The 23,224-nt window shown below is 40.1% G+C and overlaps 1 protein-coding gene across 2 annotated transcripts in view; it reads left to right on the forward strand.

The window, feature by feature from the left end:
• TPK1 (thiamin pyrophosphokinase 1) overlaps positions 1–23,224 on the forward strand; it is a 307,128-nt gene that overhangs the window by 166,957 nt on the left and 116,947 nt on the right. Inside the window, exon 5 of one of the 2 annotated variants that reach the window (XM_075142929.1) lies at positions 17,266–17,361. The exons of the other annotated variant lie outside the window; for it this stretch is intronic. Within the exon in view, the coding sequence (XP_074999030.1) occupies positions 17,266–17,361 (96 nt within the window). The remainder of the gene's footprint in view (positions 1–17,265; positions 17,362–23,224) is intronic. 2 annotated transcript variants of the gene reach the window in all.

The following is a 23,224-nucleotide window of genomic DNA, read 5'->3' on the forward strand; positions in this document are numbered from 1 at the left end:
AGCCTTTGCCCAACATTGCTAGGCCAATTTATTAACTCATTGATCCATGCCCATATATTTCTGAATACTTTGTTTCCCTTGTCCCTTTTGCTTTATCGATTTCGTTGTACATCCCCGCACTTAATCTAGAAGTCGAATGTACGATGTTTTTTTATCATTTGTGGTGTCACAGTATCTGTGAGCCCCATATGTTTAGGTTGTTCTCTTCACTCTCTCCCGTGTCTCTCCGCCCGTCCCGCACTCTGTTTTGAAAAGAGCAATTCCAGAGGGAGGCTCCCCATCGAACACGAGATGCCTTGTCAGAGGTTTTCAAAAACTGGTCAAGGACTCTTGCCTTCCCTGAATTGTTTCCCCAGGTTGTGGGCTTGCATCGTTCAGTACTTCTTGAGAGTTGATTCACGCATTCATCTCCTTTCACCGTCACTAGGAAAAACTGAGTAAAGGAGATCCTCGGGGGTTAGGCAGGCTAAATGTGTCTGTATGTGTTCTTCCATTTCCCCGTCCTTATACTGTGATGTACAGGTTCAATACTGTACTAATCAGTGTCTGGCTCAGTCTGCTCCATCCAGTTGTTTCTCCTGATAACATCAAGCCAAAGGTTGGAGATGTCTTCCAAGTATTAAAAACGTGGGCTCGTTTCAGAGCTGACTGGGAGGATGAGTGGCTCTTTTGCTGTTGGTGTCAGAGGAAGGTGGCGATGGGAACCCCAGTTACCCTGGTTGCTTGTCAGGCCAGGAGGGGCCAACTCGAAAAGGGACCACTGGAGGGACCACGTTCAGCTGCAAGCCAGGGCAGAGTATGGCTTTCATTGCGGTGATATTTTGTTTTGCTTTGGGATGTGGTTGCCCTACAAAGGGGCTGGCCTTTGCCATGGCTTGGCTGGAGGACTGAGGTACTGACACAGTGGATCCTGTCTGAAGCAGCTTTATGACCAAAAGGTTTGGGCAGAGAAACTAAGTTATGAAGAACAGGAATGGGTCACTAGTGAATAGGGGAGGGCCACTGTTGGGAGCAATGAGTTGCTACTTTCCTCACAATTTGCGTTTTATACTGTCTTTATTTCTGCTTCTGAGCTAGAAATCTAGGAAAGTGGTTAGTGAGTTGAAACATGGGAAATCAAACAATTGAATATTTGGAATGGAAGAGGAAAAAGTGAGAGCTGGGTAGTGCAGCAGGAATATCCTCTCGGATCATAACTTCTATTCGAGTCACTGGAGATTTTCAAGGTGATGGGGGGGGTCAGTATTAAATAGCTGTTAGGTGCACTGCTTTTAAAGAAAAGAAAATTGGGTAAGAGAAGCAGGCAGCACATCAGCCTTCTCAGAGATGGACTGTTCACAACAGAGTGATTGGTAGTGGTTGGCAGTGCTTGCAGGACTCCCATTGAGATGAATGTGGTACGTAAAAAATTATCTGAGGGCAATAATTCATTATTTACTCAAAGCATATGAGATACCATGAAAAATGAAATGGGAGATGAACATGGAATGACGCAAATCTCAGTAGCAAATCCAGCTGTAGTGCTTGGGACTCTGTTACTGCCTTCACACTTTCACAGGTATATCCTCTGCTTTGCCAGCCCTAGGACAGTCTGCGCAGCCATGTCTTCTGGTGTATATTTCTATTGTCTGCCACCCAAATTCTTTATTTATATACACTGTTTCTAATCTTCCATGTCTTCAGAAAGAAACAGCTGAATCCCTTGAAGTATAGTTGTTTGGCCCTCAAGTCTAAGAGGGTCTTTCAATGATTGTGGAAATCTCCTGTTCCCCAGACTAGAAGCTTTGCACCTTACACCAGTGTTGGCCTAACAGCAGCGACAGAACATGACCGGAATTACTGTGGCCCCTTTGCGATGATCTGTAGATAAAGCAATTGTGCTTTGTCAGCTCAAAAAACATGGAGAAAATGGCATATTTTCCTGAAGCAAAGGGAGATCTTGCTCTTAGTTATTCCAGCTCAGCAGGAGGACAAAGCTTAGTTCAATGTTGCATCATGCAAAGTATAGATGTTGGTTGAGTTCTGATTGCAGACACTGGTGATGATGGAAAGTGCTGAGGGTATGGCACAAGATAATTTGTATAGATTTCAAGATGAGTTACAGATTGCTAGAAGTTAAGAGAAGATGTGTCTTGAGGTTGAACTTCACATGACGCAAGTGAAAGAAAACCCTCATCCCTGTTTCTCACCTCAATTTAATTTTTGCAGAGATGCTTTTTTGAGAGTATAAAACAAGAAGTTTGGGGGATGTCAGCCCTATGCAACTACATCAAACATTCTAATGTTGAATAATAACAGCAATCTGTCATACAAACATATAAAAATAATTGGCTGTGCTTCATTGGTAATGTTGATCAGACTGCATGGCAGTACCTTCTGTCACCAAAATGATTTACAGTAAGTGTGCAGATGTTATTTACAGTGACCTACTAATTCTTCTTGAATGAGGGACTCTATTTCTTCTTGCATATGATAATCTTAGCTCCTTTTAAAATGAGCTCTGTTCACTCTCCGCCAAATTATTTGGAACAAATAAGTAGTTAATTAAAATGTCTGGTGCTATACCACTGTTTGAAGTTTAATATTAGCAAAATTTTGGCTGAGCTTCGTAGGAATGAAGGAAAATGCTCCTACTGTCAGAAGAGATGTGTTATGGTCTTTCACAAAACTTACCAAACACAAAGTTTTTCCTTAATGGTGTATTCTTACCTAAGTCTGTGGTAGTTCTCTTCTATTTCCATTCTAACAATCATCTGACCAAATCCTTTACTTGCTTAATAATAATTTGAATGAATTGATCACAGTGGTTTTAGGGTTTTTTTCAGTGAATCCATTAAAAAGAATGTATTTTATATTCCACTAGAATGCATTCTGGTACCAATTTTAGTGTTAGACTGTCACATTCAAAAAACAATCTGATTGAAAGCTGCAGTTTTGAATTTCATTTGCATTACGTGCACAAAAAATTTGGAAAGAGCTGAAGTATCTAGGGGATAAAAGTACTGCACATAAAATATCTGGAAGTGTAACAGCGGTTATTGAAGTTTACATGAAGAAAGCATTAAATAACTATCTTCTTTCACTTAGTAATAATATAATCATAGAATCATAGAATGGTTTGGGTTGGAAAGGACCTTAAAGATCATCTAGTTCCAACTGCCATGGACAGGGACATGTTCCACTAGACCAGGTTGCTCAAAGCCCCATCCAACCTGGCCTTGAACACTTCCAGGGATGGGGCATCCACAACTTCTCTGGGCAACCTGTGCCAGTGCCTCACCACCCTCATAGTGAAGGATTTGATCGGAAAAACAGCTTTTGCTTTAAATCTGCTGCAAAACCATTTCCACTGTGGGTCTCCAATGTGATTCTGATTCATTCAAATGAAAAAATAAGCGAGTTGCATACTTCCTCTGTTGTGGTATTTTTATTTTTACTTGATGCAGCATGTAATTCTAGAGTGCTTAGTTTTTGAATTTCCAAAGAAAGCAAAAGCTTCTATGATGGCTAAAATGGGGATGCAGAACAGATGACGATTGCTACCTTTTTATGCTATCTTCTTTTTTCCTTTAAAAGTCAAGGTGAAGAAATTAAGTATTTCAAGAATTTTAATATAGGAAAAGCACAGATGTTCATGCATGGCTATGTCTTCAAAAATTGTGGAGGAGAGGTAGGCATTAGCTTTAAGCAGTTGTTTATCTGATTAGGATTATGGCTACCTTACATGTCTGTATCATGATGGTTCTTGTTGCCATATAGACTACCTCTTGAATGCTTATTCACTTATTTTCACAGTGCATGCTAGAAGTATTAATTTATTGCACACTTGCAGGACTGAGATGGCGAGAGACCAAGACTAGCAGGACTGAGATGGAGAGAGGCCAAAATCAAAGCCTAACAGCCACAGAAGCTACGAACCACTTAGTGCCTGAACGTGACTGTGGGGCCGTGCACTGACGGCTTGCCCAGATCATGCAAGATTCCCAAGGCAGCATCAGTGGCTGAACCCTTAGTTGTTGAATGTTGTCTCAGTGCCTTGATCGCAAAACAATTTCCTTCTGATTCTTTTGAATGTGGATTGTAAAATGAAGACTGGCAAAGAGACGACTAATTTGCAATGAATAGTAAAAGTAGGGCATTGTCTCCAGATGCCACGGGTGGACAACTGGTAATTAGGCAGACATGGAGTGAAGGGTGTAGGGCGCGTTTTTGCTTGTTTAAGGGAAGGCTGTTAAGTGTCTGGATGTACTGGAATCTGTTGACTTTTAGAATATGATCTGCAGCTTGAAAAGCAAAGCCTCTCAACACAAATAAGTTTTGTGGTCCAATTCAGGCACAGGACTGCCATCCCATTATGTAAGGAAAAGCACAATGAGTTCCTGCAAAAAGGAGAGCAGCTTTAATGCCTCTGTCAGTAGAGGAAGGCTGCTTTGTATGTACCACAGGTATTGCTTCTGTATTGGCTTTACCTTTACGTTTTCTCTGTCTGGATGCTAGGGATTTTGAAACATGGGTTTGAAGAAAGATTAGGAAAGAGAGAAAGTGTAACTGGGCATCGCATGGACTGGGGAGATACACTTCTGTAACACCTACATGCAAGGGGGGGATATGGCTGAATAAAAGACTTTGGTAAATATCAGGAGAAACACCTAGTGGGATCAGTTGTGGTGTGGTACAGCTTTCTGCTGAAAAGAAGCAAAACCTCTGAGGCTTGAAAATTTTTTTAATTAAACTGAACACAACACTTGAGAATGTACTGGAGAAAAACTTTCCCTTTAGAAAGATGGACAGGATAACTGGAAGGGTTAGTTTAATCTCCATGTTTTATCATCCAATTAATTGCCTTCTCACAGCAAATCCAGCCCTGGAAAAAGTTTAGAAAGTGTTTTCTTTGCAACTGTCCTCATACCTTCGGAAATGTCTGACAAATCTTTAACAGACCAGGTTAAAGGGCAATCACTAATGTTCATCGTTGCTTGAAACTGCTTTGCAGGGAGAGGCTTTTGAGTGGTAAAGGTCTGGCATTGATTTGCTCGTAGGGCTGTTCTGCGCCTGCTCAGTGCAGACATAGCTGGCCTAGCTGTGAACTAGGTCGTTGGGAAAACCTGCCTAGCTCTGAGCTAGCTAGTTGGCCTCCCAGGAACAGTGGCAGTATTTAGATCTGTTTAGACTGTAAAACCCACCACAGAAGGTGTTGCCCACTAAAGCTTGGTTAGGTCCACTGCAGTTTGTAATCACAGCTTTGACTACGGTAGACACATAACCATTGTCTGCAAACCCCAGCTGGAAAAGAGACAAATATTCTGAAAACTTCAGAATTTGGGGGAATATGTATCTTCATATCTTGCTATCTCCATGTGGATCTGCTTCAGACTTACAACTCAGGCAAGGTTCAGTCAATAATCAATATGTGTGGAAGACTTGCATGAGCTAAAAGAAATTTAAAACTGCCCCTTCAAAATATGCACATATAGCCCTGCTGAGCTTCTGGTGTCTCTTCTCACAGCTTTTTGAAGCTGTAAGCTTTTCTTTGATCTCTGATCAAAATGCACAAGCAGGTCTTGATATCTTTTTTTCTTTTCTTTCTAACAGCCGTAGTTAAAATAGAGGATGGGTAGAACGAAGGAAAGCAGAAAAGGAGAAGCTCCCAGATGTGATTATGTGTTAGAATAGGGTGTTATGGAAATTTTATATTGTGTCTTACTGTCCTGAGTATTGGTATCAATGAATGTTAGGTCAGGTTCACACAGCAATCATGTTAGCCTGTATAACGGATGGGAAGCTCAAAGCACAGTGGGATGTTACTGAGCCTTATGCTTTGTCTAGGCAGCAGTCAAGGAAATGGCTTGTCTTGCATCCTTGCATGTTCCAGATAATCTGCTAGGCCAGTCTGCCGTCGTGTGTGCACCCAGCTCCTTTTGACACTTGCATTCATATTTTAGTGCAGTATGTAACTCTGCTTCTTTGCTGCAGTCAGTTCCTGCAAACCAGTTACAGCTCTTTGCATAAATGTCTGTGACTTGCATTTTGGATTATGAATGTGCCCTGACTGTTCCATTGCCCTTTGTCAACAACAGATGCACAAGGCCAAATTCTGCCCTCAGTCATGTTGGGGAAGATCATGGGATCTGATCTTTCACACAGATGTCTGTTCAGGGTAATTCACTGAAGGCATACACTACAGCATTAATAGAGATCAGACTAGGACCCCTGCTTTCTGGAGATGGACATATATCCCTTAAAATATAACCTATCCAGTGGACTGTGACTGATCACAGCTCGCACGATGGTTAGTGGAGTGGGTTCTGAACAGACCCTGTTAGAACAAGAAGATGATTGTACAGTGCCTTTCATAACGTCTGCATCTATTATGTTGTGTTAGCTTGCCTTTGCCAGGGACCATAGCTATCTGTAAGGAGAGGTAGAAGTGACACTAGTAGACTTAAGAAATCACAGTTGCTATTTAAAGCAAAGGAATATCCTACTAGGAGAGATCTAGGGTTTACCAATGCAAAATCTCTTATTGCAAAGCTTGCAGAGTCATTGCTGTTAGTTGGCTACACTTTATTTATTTTGTTTAATGTAATATTTGTCACCTGTTCAAAGCTTGAAATATTTCACATGTGCAATGGAAATATTTGCAGTACGGTAACCTGGATATTCTGATATCTAGTTGAACAGTCCCCTGAGTAGTTGTTTATATATCATGTGGAAAAGAGAGATGGGGAGAAGGATGTACAGCCCAATTGCAAGGTGTTCTCTGTTTCTGAACCTGCAACTTCTGCCTATTGAAAAAGCAGGCCTTGAAGTATACCTGGAAGATAAAACTGGTTTCCAGCTTTCCGAGTAATCAGGCACTCTCAGACCTAAAGACTGAATGTTTGTTCAGCAACCTCACATTTCAATTCAGAGTAGTTGAAGCCCTTCACCAATCAAAAATGCAGTAACTGCGTAAATATGATGTGTGACCTTTTATTATTCAAGAATTTACCTCAGTTATGCGGAAATGTAGCAAATATCCTGAATTTCACTTGGAAATGTGTTCGTACTCAGTGGAACACTTGCTAGTGATGAAGTCAGAACTGCTCTGCTGGGCAGTGGTTTAATTTTCCTGAGCTTTCCCTTATGTCTGTCAAAATGTCAGCACGTCAATTACTTTTGTTCATTGCTCCCAGATGGTTTGGTGATCTTTGATAGAAAAGGATTGTAAAGCTAGGTGGTGGTTGTTGCTGTTGTATTATTATTATTATTATTTATTTTCATTGCTGTTAGCTTTGCAGTATCACTTGTTGAAATACAGAACAATTTAATTTTATTTTATTTTGAATTCGGGAAACCTGTTTCCACTGGTCTGCATGAAGATTAGGCATTTGCAAAATCTATTCAGTCTTTATAATCCTTGGACCCATAAAGTTCAGTTCAGTACACAACACTATAGCTAAATAAATAGCAATGTGCCCTTTGACTTTGGCACCCTTTACAACATTGGTACTCCTGACATGAGAATCTGTTGAAGCATGAGATAGGAACTTTCCTCCAATTACTTCCCAAAAGCAACGTCTCTGTTTTGTGTTAATTTTCTGCCTCTAGTTAACATGGAGTATGTATGGTTAACAACAAATATTAAATTCACTCTGCATTACTGTTTCTGGTATCCTGTAAATGTATAAGCAGGATGTAGACCTGGTGTAGCACGCTGGGAGATACCCAGTTTCCAGCGATGTAAACCCGCTGCCTTTCTCAGGCACCAGCACACTGGAAATGTTATATAATCTGCCTGTCTCAGATGATCTGCCTAGAGAAAGCAAAGGAGACGTCTATAAATTTGAATTAGCCATTCCTGTGATAGAGAAGGAGAAATATGACTGGAAAGAAGGTTGCAAAACTGAAGGAGGAAGAAGAGGGGCCAGGCATACCATTTAAAATGTTGAACACAGAAGCTGACCTGAATTGGGCTAAGGATACATATAGTCTAGCATTCTCCTTTTGATCTGTATGAAATGATCCTGAAACGATGGGGTATTCGAGACAATGAATAAACTCCCCCTACAGAAAGTTTCTTCTATTCCTTGTGACATACGTCTCTTACGCTGAGGCTGAGAGGTTTCAGAAACTGTCAGACAGAACAATAACAAGGAAAAAAAAAAGAGTATTATCTAGTCACATACCTAGCCAAGTTAGAACTTAATACACAAATTATAGGCAGCCACCTGTTCATAAGAAAGCTAACAAGCAGTGGGAAGTAATTGGTGACTTTCCTGAAAGATCAGTCTGGGGACTAATCTTGCTGTTTCATTAATACCCCAGTACCAAAAAGAAAAATGAGCTACTGAGTTGTACTGATACCACAAATTTTGGAGTTTTATCCACAGTAGGAGGATATTTTTCTTTTCAATTTGCTGTCTTTAGGTAATCAAAATCTTTGAAGCCCTTTGTACTCATCTTACACATATAGACAGACTTGTGTGAGAAAGTACCTTTTTTTGTGAGCATAGCACACTTTTGGGGCCTGGTCTCAATTAATTCTGTCCAGTGATCGATATCTGAGATGCAGCTGCACTCTCACAATCCAAATTCTTTTCAGATCAATTACGTATCTCTGAAACTAAGGACATACTGGTAGATACTAGCTAAGGAACACGAATCCTCTCACATAAAGCCTGTCTGAATGCAAGAGAGAGAGAGAGACTAGCTGTACTGGTCATATATATTTAAATAAGCTTAATAATTAGAAATGCCTTGCAGGGAATTTTATGCCATCCAGGTTAACATCTCTTTTGCTATTTTCTATGCATTTTTCACGGTCACAGTGCTCTTGGGTCCCTAGGTTGCTGCAAAGGATCATGTTAAGATAGTGTTTAGGATTGGCTAAAATTTGCCAGCCCAAATCCTTGAAAATGCCCCAGTACAAGCCTTGCTGTTTTCTCCTTGTTTTTCTTACCTTGAGATGAATCTTGAGAATTGGCAATCAGTCTGAAAGTCGATTCAAATACAGTGTCTGCTTATTAACTTTAGTTCTTTAGAATGTCTTCATCCTGTATGATAAAAAGCAAAAGCCCTTTTAATTAAAAAAACAACCAACCACCAAAACTCAAAACAAAAACTTGTTTGGTTACTGTGCATAAAGTGTTGTGGGATTTGAAATGCAGATAGCCTCTCTCGCTCCCTCCCACCTCATAAAAGCTACCTCAAATGGTTGAATTACAAGGAATACTGCATGCCCTACTTCTTCAGCTTTGTGAGGCATAGGATTTGTGGTTGGGGCAGCTTTTCTGTTTCCTGCTTTATTTCAGGAGAGTGCTTGACTCTTATTTGCATTGTCATTGGTGCGAGTGCCAAAGATAGTATTAGTTTTAATATGTGTTTAAGTGTAGTTACAGCATTTTAGAAACGATACAGTTCTTCGTCTTGGTTCAAAGTGCATCCAAGTCAACAAAAAAGACTCTCATTGACACGACTGGGTAGTGGCTCACGCCATCTGCAGTCAGTGGCATGTGCTTCCCTTCTGTCAGAGACTGGTGCTATTCCAGCACTCTGATTTCCTTTACATGAGCTACCTCATATCTTCACACGTAAATGCATGCAGATAGAGTAGCAATTCCTGTTTCCAAGTTACTTTCCAAGAAAAGCAAGGTACTGTAATCGGTCCTATCAATAGGTTAGGATCCAAAGGGCCTAATCAGCTCGGTAGACAAAAGCTTTTCACAGTACTGATTACAGAGGGAGCCTGACCATCAATTAAAACTCTCTTCTCTGAACCTTTGTTTTTCAGACAAGGGAAATTTCAGAGAAGATCCAAAAATAGCAGGTGGCTGTCACTGCTGCGCTGTGATCAGTTTTAATCATCAGATTGGAGAACTAACATGTCTCGGTTGCACAGGGATGTACAAATATAGGTCTACTGTTTAAATGCCAGAAACGGGTATGGAAAGATATGGGTTGTATATATGAAACTGCAGCTCCTGACAGACCTTTCTACCTGAGTTTTATCACACAACACACTTACCTTTCTGCTTGGTTATTTAAAAGTTTTAAAAGACATTGGTGGTCTTCTGATAAAGGTGTTGCAATGACATATATTTTACTGCACTTTCTGACCTGTGGGTGAGTATTTAAGATGTTTGCTTTCATTCATCAAACTTAATAAAACAGAAGAATTTGCTCCAGTACAGATAAATACTGAGAATTTATCCAGCACATGGAATGTTAACCTTGCTGTTTGGTGTGTGTTTGTTTGTTTGTTTTAAATTTGTGAGGGTTTTTTGCCTGGGTTTGGTTTCTTAGATTTAGAAACCCTTGGTTTTCTGCTTTTCAATTTGTTACAGGTGGCAAAGAAGGTATGTTGGCTTTCTTTGGTATTGGTCAAATACCAACTAAACAGACTCATATTTTGTTCATTTTAAGTAATTGCCATGATTTCATGAACAATAGACTTTTCTTTTGAAAGGAGGCAACCTAATTAATGCAGAAGAACTCTTTCATTGCTGTTATCTCAACATCAAATGTATGGTATAAAAGAGCTATCCTCCACCAGAAGCCACATGCTGCCTCATTAAAAACAAAAACAGGAAACATTTTATTTACTTTGAAAAAGACCGTATCAAAATAGAAATAGGGGAAGGGAGGAGAGGCTGCAGCTGTTGCAGTCAAAGTTTCAACTACAGAGCTCTTCTGTTTTTTTAACGCTTGTCAAATTTGACAAGTTCACGTAGCTTTCGGTTTGCGGAGGTGTGCATATGTTTACATATATTTACTGGTTTTGTTTCCTGCCACCAGATAGTACTTGTTTAATAAATCAAGTGGTGTTATATAAGGTTAGAAGTGATGGTCAAAACCGAACATTCTTGGTTTGTTTTTTAGTAATGGGGCTTTCACTTGAGTGTGGATTTGAGTTATTTGGCTTCCAGTGCATATGCTTCAACATGATTAATAAATTCTTTTAGTTAATCTGAATGGCAGTGCCACTTAATGTGCAATTGGACGAGGCAAAACATCATCCACCCCAGAACTGAGGGCCAAGCAATCTGTACAGTGTTAGTTTTGTGCTGATGCCAAGCAGTCAGCCAAATTTCAGTCGAAAAACTGAAAGAAAATGCATTTCACTTAATTATGTATTTTTGGCTATTTAAATAGCCAAAATAATTTTCACCAATTACACATATTTGTTTTGTTCTCTACTACAAAAATCAAAAGGCAGTTCGTACAATTAAGCTGATCAGAAGAGAAGCTGTTCAATACTTGTTGTTCAACAGTATTTGAAACTCCCAAAAGAAATCAGTGAACTTAACTGCTTTGCCTTCCATACTTGCATCCTACTCCTAAAATGCAAAAGGATTCAATTCACTGATTTCCTGCTGGTTTGTAATTCACAGAGATAAACCAGCTCCGTGGTTTTGGTGCCATCTTACTACATCAGTCTCCAGTAACTTACAGTTTGTAGGAAATCTATGCAGCTTTATGCCTATCAGTACCTCAAGCTAGATGTTCTTGTTCTGTCTGTCTTTCTCCAGTCCTGTCTCTTTAAATGTTTTCAGAAACCTCATGTGACATTCTAGCCTGCTCCATCTTTATCCTATGCTAGACTTGGAAACACTGGGCCAACAATAAAGATGACCACAGTCTGGGTGACTGCCATCTCTGCAAGAAATGTTTCCTAAACTAGTTTTTTTTCTTTCCGATACTGATTGAATGCTCTGGTCTCACAACACCACCATCCTATTATAGACAAGGTGGGAGAACATAATGTCTGTCATCTGTTAAACTTGTTTGATTATGCATCCACATGTTTATCTTCTTTGCTAGGCTGGTCCAAGACCTGCAGTCAGACCCTGTGGTGCCTTTCTGTTCATCAATGCCTGGTCTAGAGCAGCACTTTGCTTGGACCCATGTGTGCTTTTTCCTACAGTTGTTTTTCAGTATCAGCTGCGCTGAGTCCAATTCAGAGTGTAAATACTTGTCTGCGTATTTGGGTATGAAACTGTTTGGGGGTTCAAAATACTCAGGTGACTGCAGCTAGTATATGAAGAATGGGGAGTTTTGGGGTTATTCTCTGAGCAGACAAAAGTGGAAGAGGATACCAGAGGAGCGAAATGACTGAAATTCCCTGGGGCCAGAAATTTACATTAAAAAGAAGAGAGGACTAGGAACCCTCTAACTCTTTGCTGCTAGTTGACCTCTTCAGGCTCCTTGAGGTGGAAATATTGCATGCCGATATAGCGCAAGTAAGGGAAATGCATGTTAGGGGAGTAGAGCACATGATGCGTGAGAAAAGGCTGAGGGAAACTGGTTTGTTCAGCCTCCAGAAGAAAAGGTGAATGGGGGATCATACTGCTGTCTTCAAGTTCCTAGTGGGAGGGCAGAGAGGAGACAGAACCAGACTCTTCTTTAAGGTGATGTTGTGGTTTAACCTGGCAGGCAGCCAAATACCACGCAGCCGCTCACTCACTCCCCCCACCCCCAGCAGGACGGGGAGAGAATCGGAAGGGTAAGAGTGAGAAAAACTCGTGGGTTGAGATAAAGACAGTTTAATAGAACAGAAAAAGGGAAAATAATAATGATGATAAAATATACAAAATGAGTGATGCACAATGCAATTGCTCACCACCCGTGCTGACTGATAACCAAGTAGCGATCGGTACTTCCTGGATCACGCCTACCCTTCATATACTGAGCATGACGTCACATGGTATGGAATACCCCATTGGCCAGCTGGGCTGGCTGTCCTGATTATGTTCCCTCCCATCTTGTGTACCTAGCTCAGTCAGTAAGCATGGGAGCTGTCCTTGGACTAGGAGGGCACTTAGCAACAACTGAAAACATCTCTGTGTTATCCACATTCTTCTCATACTAAATCCAAAACACAGCACTAGGAAGAAATTTAACCCTATCCCAGCCGAAACCAGGACAGGTGAGCAGGGATAGCAAAAGAAGCAACAACCACAATTTGCAATACAGGAGATCCCAGTTTGACACTGGGAAAGAAAATTTCACCACAAGAGAGGTCAAGCACTGGAAGAGATTGTCCAAAGAAGTTGTGGAGTCTCCATCCTGGGAGATGCTCAACCTAGACTGGAAAGGGCCGTGAGCAACCTGAGCAATCTAACTTACTCTGAGCGAGAGGTTGGACCAAATGACTTTGAAAAGTCCCTTCCGACTGAAATAGTTCTGTGAATCTATAGCTCTTACTCAGTTGGACTGTGAGGTATTGGATTGACTGGGTGCATTACTGTTTGGGCAGCTGAGAGGGCAGGTGAGGTCTAGGGGAAGGAGGGTGTTTAGAAATACCATTTAATTTATATAGGTTCCTTAAACTTTATTTGTCTGTGCTGTGGTTTTGAGAGGCTCTATAAGCTGTCTCCCTTCTTCTCTTTTAGCTTGAGGATATATGGTTTTTCCTGTGTCTGCCATTAACACTACACATAAGTGCATCTGTGTTGAGACTAATACCTCAAAATTGAGCCTCAGTGTAACCGGAATTGTTAAAAGACCGAACTGGACATCACTGGTGCACTCAGTGAGCACAGCCAGCCACAGGCTTCAAAAGATAGACCCGAATGGCTTGCTGTAGGAGGGTCTTGGAGATAGAGTACAAATTAGGATATTTTATGTATTCTGTCCTAATTATATTCTCATGCTCAGAAAGATTAGAGAAAGAACAAACATGACTTTCTTTTAATAAGAGATTAATAAGGCATGGGGGACTGGACACCTGCACACTGCTTTCTTCAAACACACAACATGCTGTGATGCATAATATTTCTAAAAATGGGAGAAATGCTGAGATGTTCAGATTGACATTTCAGTGCCTGTCTGATTTCAGTGTCTGTCTGAAATATAGGGTTCAATAATCCTATTATGTTGTCTGGCACACTCCTCCTTCTTTAGCAATGTGCCTCCCATAACTGCTATAATAAGACAGAACAGCCAAAGCCTAATTCGGTGTGCCTCATCGTATCATTCAGCAAAGCTATATCGTCATCAGATGCAATCTTTTGTTTTCTTTCCTGCTGTGTGGTATTGATTTTTCTAACCTTTCCTAATGTTAAATTCGTTTGGCTTTTTAACTTTCTTACCAAAGGTTAATGTTATTAAGTTGAGCAGGTATCTATAAAACTACAAGCGTTATTGCCTATCTTGCAATTGTTACACTGTCCTTTCATTAAACCCTGGCTGCATTGGAAAGCTTTGTCTTGAAGATTTTTGTCATTTGGGAATAATATGGTGAGGGTTGACAAGAACTGCATTTGAATTGTCATCCAATTCTGTGGTATAAAATATTGGATTTGATATGTCAGGAGCAACAGATTTATCTAAAACTCTCTTACCGTCAGTGAACATGAACTGCATAGACATTAATTCCAGCGAGGCTGTGAAGAGGGTGCAGGAAGATGCGCGTGCTGCTGCCTGTCCTCTTCCCCAGTATGGTCTGACCACACCAGTCTCTTTGCCATTGTGGCAAAAGGAGCAGATCTAAAATCTCTGTCAATTCCAGAACTGGTTATCTGCTTGATGTGGAAAGAGGATGAGAAATCACAGTTTAATTTGAAGGAAGTGGTGGCTTTAATGGTGGCACTCTGTCAACATATGTCAGTATGATCTACAGCAGTACTCGTATAAAGTGTCAAAGGTGCAGTGCAGGCAACTGTTTCAGGATACACTGTTAAGCCAGTTTCTTTTTTAGATATTGCTGCCGCAGTACTCTCTTGGTATCAATATCATGGGTACAGTAACCTGCCTTTAATGAATTGTGCATTTGACATCCCATTTACACATTTAGATTGCATTTCTGTGATGTGTATTTGAGGCCTTTTATTGTGAATATGTGCAAAAGACAGTAGCAGGGCTGAACATAGGATGTCTACTGTGTGTGGTGTATCACGGCTTTCTTCTGGAGCTGCGGTAAATGACCTACTGTGCTCTCCAGCCACCATGCTGACGTTATCTTGCCTTGGTAGTACCTTGTAGATGCTCTGAAATATTTTTCCTATCAAAGAACATCCTGAAAACTAGACAAGATCTAATGTCAAGTGAAATGTTTTTAATAGTAGAAAGCATAAAATAATAAAATAATTTAAGCTGTTGTATATCATCACTTAAAAAAACCCCAAAAAACAAAAAAACAAAACAGACAATTTGGGCTTCCCTGGGTGGAAAGCAGAATTGCAGCCTACCTGCAGCTGCCAAAACCTGACTGTCAAAGGAGGAGATCAGGCTTGTTAGTGACTGCAGGAAGGAGTATTTCAAAGTGCTGGGGGAGAATGGGGGCTAAATCTTTTATTTATAAATCGGTACCTATAAAACACTTCTGCCAGCGCTGTGAAGCCAAAGAATGGCCCTGGCAAAAGATAAAAGACCTTCCTTCTCTTCTGCTAATTTAAGAGCTGGTAACTCAGGTTCTGTCTCTTCTCCCATGCTCAGCAGTAGCTGTCCCTGCCGTTGATTTAGTCCTCATCTGTCACATTCTCATGCTGTTCAAAGGCTGATTGTGAAAGACTGGGGAGGTTCTGTCTATTCACAGTTTCTCACAGCTTGGTCTCTCTTGCCGCTATCAATGCCAATAACTAGACTGTCTGAGAGCACCCTGTTCTTAGTGAATGAGGCATCTTTTCATTTAGAGTGGCTTTGATTAACAAATTCTCTTCAGTAGTTTTCAGATCCAATTGTGAGCTTTCTGGGTGGGCCTGAACATCCCTATAACTTTCTTGGGCTCCCTTGGTGTCTCTGGCTGGCGTTGCACAACTCACATGTTTATTACAGACTCCAGATGGCTTGTGTCCCTTCTCCCCCTGACAATTTTACGTTTCGGCCTTTCCTGGTGAAGAGCGGAGACATGGCAGCTCTTCAAATTATTTGACGCTTAGCACTGAGTCCAGGCTCCAGCTGCATTTTCCCTAGCCTCTTCATGGTGGCAGCAGCATCGCTTCTGTAAGGGAGGTCTTTGATTTTACATGTGCTGTTGCAGCTATATGATGCTTCACCTCGGCGGGTCTGTTATTACTACTTGAAAAGGTGTTTAGAGCAATATCAAGTATCAGAACGGCTACCACGTTTGACCAGGTTTCCTTTCAGAAGCTTTTGAGGAGGGAGAAGAGGTATAATAAAAAGCATACCGTTATCTCCTCCTTAATCTCTTCCACTTCATCCAAATCCCCTACTGCATGATGGTTTTGTTTGGTTTTATATGCATTCTGGCTTTGCGGGGAAGCATTTCAGCAATAGCGTATATCTTCCTCTTGGAGGCTCATTATTTTGTTGCATGCAATCCACTAAACTCCATCCATGCAGTGATCTGGGAAATTTTGTCTTCTGTACCTTTATTTTTACCACTAAGGTAGAGGCAACTTTAACATTTTGGGGTTTTTTTCTGATATAACAAAATAATGTACTTTATACATACAGGCACACATACAAAGATTCTGTAGTATGAATGTTTTTCTCTTATTGGTTGTTATTGTGTATAGCAGAAACATAAAATCTGTCAGATAAAGACAAAGCTAGGAGGCTTTTAAGGGGACCTTGAAGTGGTAGGAGAGGGAACCTCTAAATCCAGTGTGTATGGTTCTTATTTTAATTTATGATGCTGTATTGGGTATTTTGTATCCTTGAAACCTCTTTGAATAGTGACTTTATGTGGTAGATACACTCTACTTTTTCTTACTCAGCTTTTTGTCAGAGGCTTAGGAATTGTTTTAGCTCTCAATTACGAAATCTGAACTCCTGCTCTTTTCCACTTTAACATGCTCTCATCCATATTACCCCACTGCAAGGAAATTGTTGTTGTATCACTGCAAATTAACTAGTACAACTACACTGGTTTTGGGAAGCTTGAACACTTTCGTATGCTTACATTTATACACATTTGAATATATGTAGCAGAAACAGGAACTGTAGCACCAGAGAGGACGCTCGTTTTCCTGGAACCTGATCTTGGAAGTTATGGATTACCCAGGGCTCACTACACGAGAACTTATCCATCCAGCAAAGCATCGTAGAACATGTTATCCAAACTCACAAATGTTCTCAATGGGTTTTGAATATCTATCCCTGTGCCTATCAAACCGCTGTTTCATAATAATTTGTTCACCTGAGACCTACGGTCTTTGGGATCTGTAAGGGTAATAGTCTTTTACTTAATTCTGCATCTCCATGCAGAGACTTTAAGAGTTGTTGACTGCAGTTAATTTCACCAAAGACAGCATTAGTTCTCAAAATTAAAAGATGACTGACTTTTTTTTTTTCCTCTCCGTTTTGCTGCTTCTTCACTAGGGGTGTGAGTTAATTGAGACCATGGATCAGGACCTCACAGATTTCACCAAGTGCCTTCAGATACTCCAGAAAAAGATCGAGAAGAGGGGCCTCCAGGTAAAGGCAACACATCTTTTGTCTCTGGATCTTAGTATTTACTCCTCCTCTCAATGTATTTAGGTTTACGTATTAAGTTTGCACTGAAATGAAACAATATTTTCTGTAGCCTTGCCATTCTGCGGTTTTGCCATAATTTACTGTACACCTTGTAAGCATTGATGCTTCTGCTAAAAGGAATTACACAGCGTGTCAGTGAACAAGTGTTGGGTTTCTTAAAAGGCAGCTTGTATTGATTTCTGTTAATGAACTACCTAAAGCACAGAAGAGCTGTTGTGGCTGGTGTTCAAAGCAAGAGTCCCACTTCAGCATGTAAATATATTTTCAAGTCTTGGCACACCGAGCCTTGATGTTCATCTCCTTCCTCTCCCCTCCCAAAGGTGAGATGGGAGTGGGAATCTTATCCTGCCAACATTACATATGGTAAGCAATACCTCCTTCTGCAAAAGGTTCCCCTGGAATCAAAGGGAACCTTTGCAGAGCAAGCAGTGCACTAAACTTAAAAGGAGCCATATGGAGTTGTCAGCTGCTCATTTCATTGGAAAAGTGAAGGAGGCCAATGTTCCCGCTCCCCTTTCACAGTTTAGTTTCAGAGGCCCACTTGTTTCGTCTCTCTGAGATGTGAAGTTAAAATTTCTTGGGAATTTCCAGCATGATGAGTCAATGGCAGATGTGCTCTTGGGATGGCTGCCCTTTCCTCCCCATGGAGCAGTTGTTCATAAGGGCTGAGCTCTCTCTTCCACTCTGTACCTACGAGTGAAAGGAATTGAGAGGAAACAGCTGCTGCATCCTCTTACCAACAGTGAGGGCAAGACTCATGTAAGAAAATGAAAACAACAGCACAAGGTGGAAGGAGATGTGTAAACCTCCTCTTTTCCCATTTTCATTGTAGCAGGATAGGAAAGTTGCCTGACTTCCTGAGATCACTGTACTCCAACAAAGCAGCAAGCGATCGAAATGCCAATACCACTCCCTCCTTTTTCTCTCCTTACTCCAGGCTGATAAATAATTAACCAGTTTTTACTTAAGCCTATTTTGAAATATTTTGATCTTCTAAAGGAAATATATGTCCATGGGACATTTCAGAGTGCTGTCACACAATGCCCATCTGCAATTGTGTCTCCTCTTGCCGCCCTCAATACATACTGTTGTTCATCAGGTTTTTTTCCCCATCAGTATAGACAGAGATGGGAGGGTTTCTCCATACACTTCTCTTATCTGTTTGGCTATGAGCCAGGAAACTCTTTATATGATAGTTTATGGTTTTTTACCCCTATAATTTATCATCACAAGAGCACAGAGGGGTGTCTTGCCATCTAGGACACGAATGATAATAAGTGCCGTCGAACAGAGGAGCCACCTATGCGTAGGATTTGTTTTGACTTCGGCACGTAAGGTGCTTCCCTCTTAACAGAATTACCCTTAGAATAAAGAACTTGAGTGTTTCCTGGATTTGGTTCATTATAAAATCCCAGCTATTGCTATAGAGGGATTTTTTTTTAAGCTATCACAAGAGGTTTTATAATGAATAATGAATGTGTGGTTAAAATAAGAGCAATGGGAACATGACTACAGATGTGTTTCAACAGTAAGTAGCCTATTTGTAAAACTTTGAATTCTTTGATCACTCTCCTAGGTAAAGCCCTGTTAAGTTGGCTAAAGGATACTGCATTGTAATCCTTGATGATATTTTGCAAAGTACAAGCCAGAGTGTAATTGCAGTAATTGTGTGGAGTTCATGCCAATGCACTAAACCTAAGATTTCAGTTCAGTTATATTTTCATGCTGTTATATGTAAGACATGCTTTAAATACAATCTGAGTTTTTCAGAGGTGAAGAAGTAACACAGATCTGTTTTCTAAAACTGAGTACCATGTTCATTAAATCCTAGCTGCTTCTTGCTTGCAGTGTCTGTTCCATAAAACATAACAAGATGCATTTCTGGTTTTGGTCTTCTGCATTTTCTGACATAAGGAGTTCCAAGAAGTCATTGATTCAACTTAGGCAAATAATATGTGAAACTTAAGCAAATGGAACCCAAAACTGTATCACAACTATATAAATTACCAGTTTGGGTTCCAGTTTGCCCTTTGTTCAGAAGCATTAGGTACAATTCGTTAGTAGGAGGCTTCGTGGTTTTTCTGGATGTCCTGATAACGCAGTGCTTAGCTTGATGCCTGGTCTCCCACTAACATAGAGATTCTGAACACTAGCACCGTATACTGGTCTCAGTTTATGGATGCAACCACTTGGCTCCTCTGAAACTCTAGCCTCTTTAAATACCTAAATTTGCACTTAATTTAGGCATCTTTATGGGTAACATTCTGGCATAAAAAATGTCAAGTGGTGAGAAAACAGACTGTTCAAGCCATAGTTCTAAAATCTTTGAGGAGAATGCAAATTTCTTCAGAGAAGAAAGCTGCCATTGAATTCTGTGGTCACCTGGGAAGTACATACATCTGAGAAGAAAGGAAGGTCCAGGGTCTGAAAAATAGAAGTGGATAGAGAAGGGGTTCTTCATCTGCATTTGCATTTTTGGCCTGAAGTGCAAACTTGCATGTCATAATGTGGGATTTTTTCCTTCTGGAAAAAATATCATAAAAGCTTTCCTTTTAACTGAGAGTATTAACTAGGTGGAATATGTCTTCCTGGTTCCAGGAAAAATATATATGTCTCCAGCTTTGATTTTTACCCACTTTGTCGGGCCTATCCAGAGCACTTGTCAAAGAGGAATATGACAAAGACACTACAAATCTGTTTCCCCATGATTTATAGTTGAAGTTACTCAACAAGGAAAGTATCTCTTTAGTATCTTAAAAAAAATTGATACCACAGTGATGCTGTGTTTGCTGCTCTTTCTGGGTAGCAATATGTTAAGCTAGGAAATTAATTATATTCAATGTATGCCATGGATCCACAATCCTGTGACATAGTTTGTCTGGATGAAATTCAACTGTGAGGAGCTGAGGTATTTGAAACAGAAGTTCCTCCGTTGGTTAGAGAATAAGTTATCATTTATCTGCTATACTGTACGGATAAAATTTCTACTCTGATCTATCAGTCACCTCTATGGAAGTTCTATGTCAAGGAGGTTTTTGAGCTCACATGAACGTGTGGGGGCAATATTTTATTCCAAAGGAATTAAGTTTGTGTAATTTACTTTCCATGTCTCTTCATCTCCATCCTCCTCCTTCTCTTCCTTCCTGCTCACCCAAATAGCTTTTGAACAAATAACTTTTGAACAGAGGAATAGAGTACTGAAAGATAATCATGTTGAACAGCTTTCTTAGGTGTCACCTGAGTGGGAGTGAAGGTGAGATAGACACTCAGTGCACCCACTGGAGAGAAGGCTGCAAAGTTAGTTTAGATTTTACTGGTTGTTGGAGAATTCAGTTTGAGAAGAGGCCTTAGAAATGCCTTTACCACAAGGAAAGATGCATTCGGAGTTGACAGTCAACTGAGGCACAAATCTGGGAGAAAAAACACCTTGCTAGTTCTTGAACTCCTTGTTCAATATAAACAGCAGTAATTCTGTCTTCTAGAATAATCAGCCAAATTCATAACTGCTTTTTCCTTATGTCTCAAATAAGAACTCTTAGAGCAGTTTCTGGATCCTCAGGGTCATTCATTTCTGGTTTACATTGCATATTTTGGTTGCATAGCCAAGTCATGCAGAAAGCAGCATTGAGGTCATTTTGTGACATCTAAGTCACCTAATTTATAATTACATACTGCAGTGAATGTTAGAACAAGCAGTACCCTTTATATGTGCAAGCTAGAATCAGTCTTAATTTTCCCTCTCCACAGCCCTAATTCATTTGTGAATTGCATTGTATTGGATGGGTGAAGCAGTGAAGTACCACCAACAGAATCTGACTCCTGAAGTTTCTTTCCAGCCTAAAGGCTGTTAGATATTTCTCTTTCTCTTTCTGCATGACTGTGAGTATGCATGCACAGACATGCACGTGCATGTATGTATATAAGCACACACATTTTCTGGCAGTATACCTTCCTGGCCCTATGTGATGCTTTTTTAATGTCTTTAATAACTCTATCTTTATTTCTGCCATGTGTTTCTTTTACGTTGTTTATGGTCTGTTGAACACTGAGGTGCGCACATTTTGCTTTACTGCTTTAATCACTATTTTATCCATTCTGTGGTTATGTGAGTACTTTCCTTTCTTCATTACAAGACCTTCAAGTAAACTTATGTACAATAATTTCTGTCTGGTACTACTTTCTGTTCTTAATTTTCTCTCATGTAACACAAGCTATTTCAAGAAACCAACTTAACTGGCAAAATGATAGGCATGCTTACAATATCTCTGATTTAGAGATCAACAGATCTTGCATTAAAAGTGAACATTATTATCTTCAATTTGCAGATCGGAAAGCAGAAGTACAGAAGCAACTTGTCCAACAGTCTCCCAGCGTACTAGTGGGACAGTTGGGGATGATCCTCCAATTCCCAATCTTCATCAAGTGCTCTTTCCATAACAGTGTCCCTGGTTTGACTCACAGGCAGCTCATGGCAGCTCACACCAGTGAGAAGTGGAAGTGTGTTTATCAATTATGCAGCTCCAAGAAGAATCCTCATAATGTAAAGATAGATTTAAGCCATTATCTTTATCTCAGAGTTACAAACTCTGCTTTCTTTAACTGTTTCATCTAAAATACCATTTAGTCTTAAAACTAAGCTCTGGGACTTTTCATTTAACTTTATTATCTTTTCTGCTTAAAAAATGGTAAAGCAGCTCATTTGGTTATATGGGCTGAAGATATAAAAAATGAATTTTATTGAAACCTACAGGCCTTTTAGCGGTTTAATGTTAGTGTGTTTAAATTGATAAAAGCATCAGTGTCAATACGAAAAAGTGAAAAAATTCAAACCAACTCTTCCTAAAAACACTTTGCAGTAAAGGGATACTATCGTAACATTTCCATTTTAAAATTACACTTTAAAGGTTCAATCTGTCAGCAGTCTAGGATATTACTTCTTTCAAGTGAATGCAAGCATTCTTCTCTTTGCCCTTTTAAAGAAAGTGTCAAATCAGTCCACTTTCTTTTCTGTTGAGGGAGGCTAAACTAAACATAATGTTAGTGAAGTCCTGTGTTTATAAAGTGCTGAAGAGAAGACAGTGAAGTGATGTTCATGTACGACCTTCAGCTATGCAGTGTTCAAACAGCTTATTAAGCACTCTCTGGTTTGTCTTTACATGAAGAAAAAGACCCTAAAGGAAAACAGAAAATACTCTTAAAACGAAAATCAGAAAATACTTTAGAAGAGAGTATTTTTTTACATATAGAGCAGTCCCATGTAGAAAGGGTACAATTATTGCAAGTACCGGGCTCTGTTTTGCTTAGCTTTGGTTTTACGATCAGTTGAGGTTATTCCTGATGACGTGACATTTTTGGAACAGTAAATATACCAGCTTCAGTTCCTGACTAAATCGTAATTTTGCTGCTCACATTAGTAGTTGGTAATTTCATGCCGGATCACTACTTGTTTTCATTTCTGAAAACTTTTGGGGACCCAGAACAGTAGCAGGAAAGACTTCTAAAGGAAAGTCTAGGAATGAGGACAGGCCATTACCAGGATTTGGGAACAGGGAAGTAACTAAATATCATAAACAGGGGAAGAGGCAGTCTGGAAGATACCATAGCTGGCATGGAGCTGGAGTGTGAAGCTTTTACAAGGACCCTGAAGTTTGTGGCTCTGTCTCCAAATTCCATATAGGAGGCAGGGCTAAGAATGAACTTGTTCAGTTTTGGTGGCACTGTTTTTCTTCTTAATGCGTCACAGGAGGAGAATAGAAAATGCAAATGAGATATATTTTAGGGGAAGTTAAATACATGTAATGAA

Source organism: Calonectris borealis, chromosome 2 (genome assembly GCF_964195595.1).
Source record: "Calonectris borealis chromosome 2, bCalBor7.hap1.2, whole genome shotgun sequence".
Lineage (NCBI taxonomy): Eukaryota > Metazoa > Chordata > Aves > Procellariiformes > Procellariidae > Calonectris > Calonectris borealis.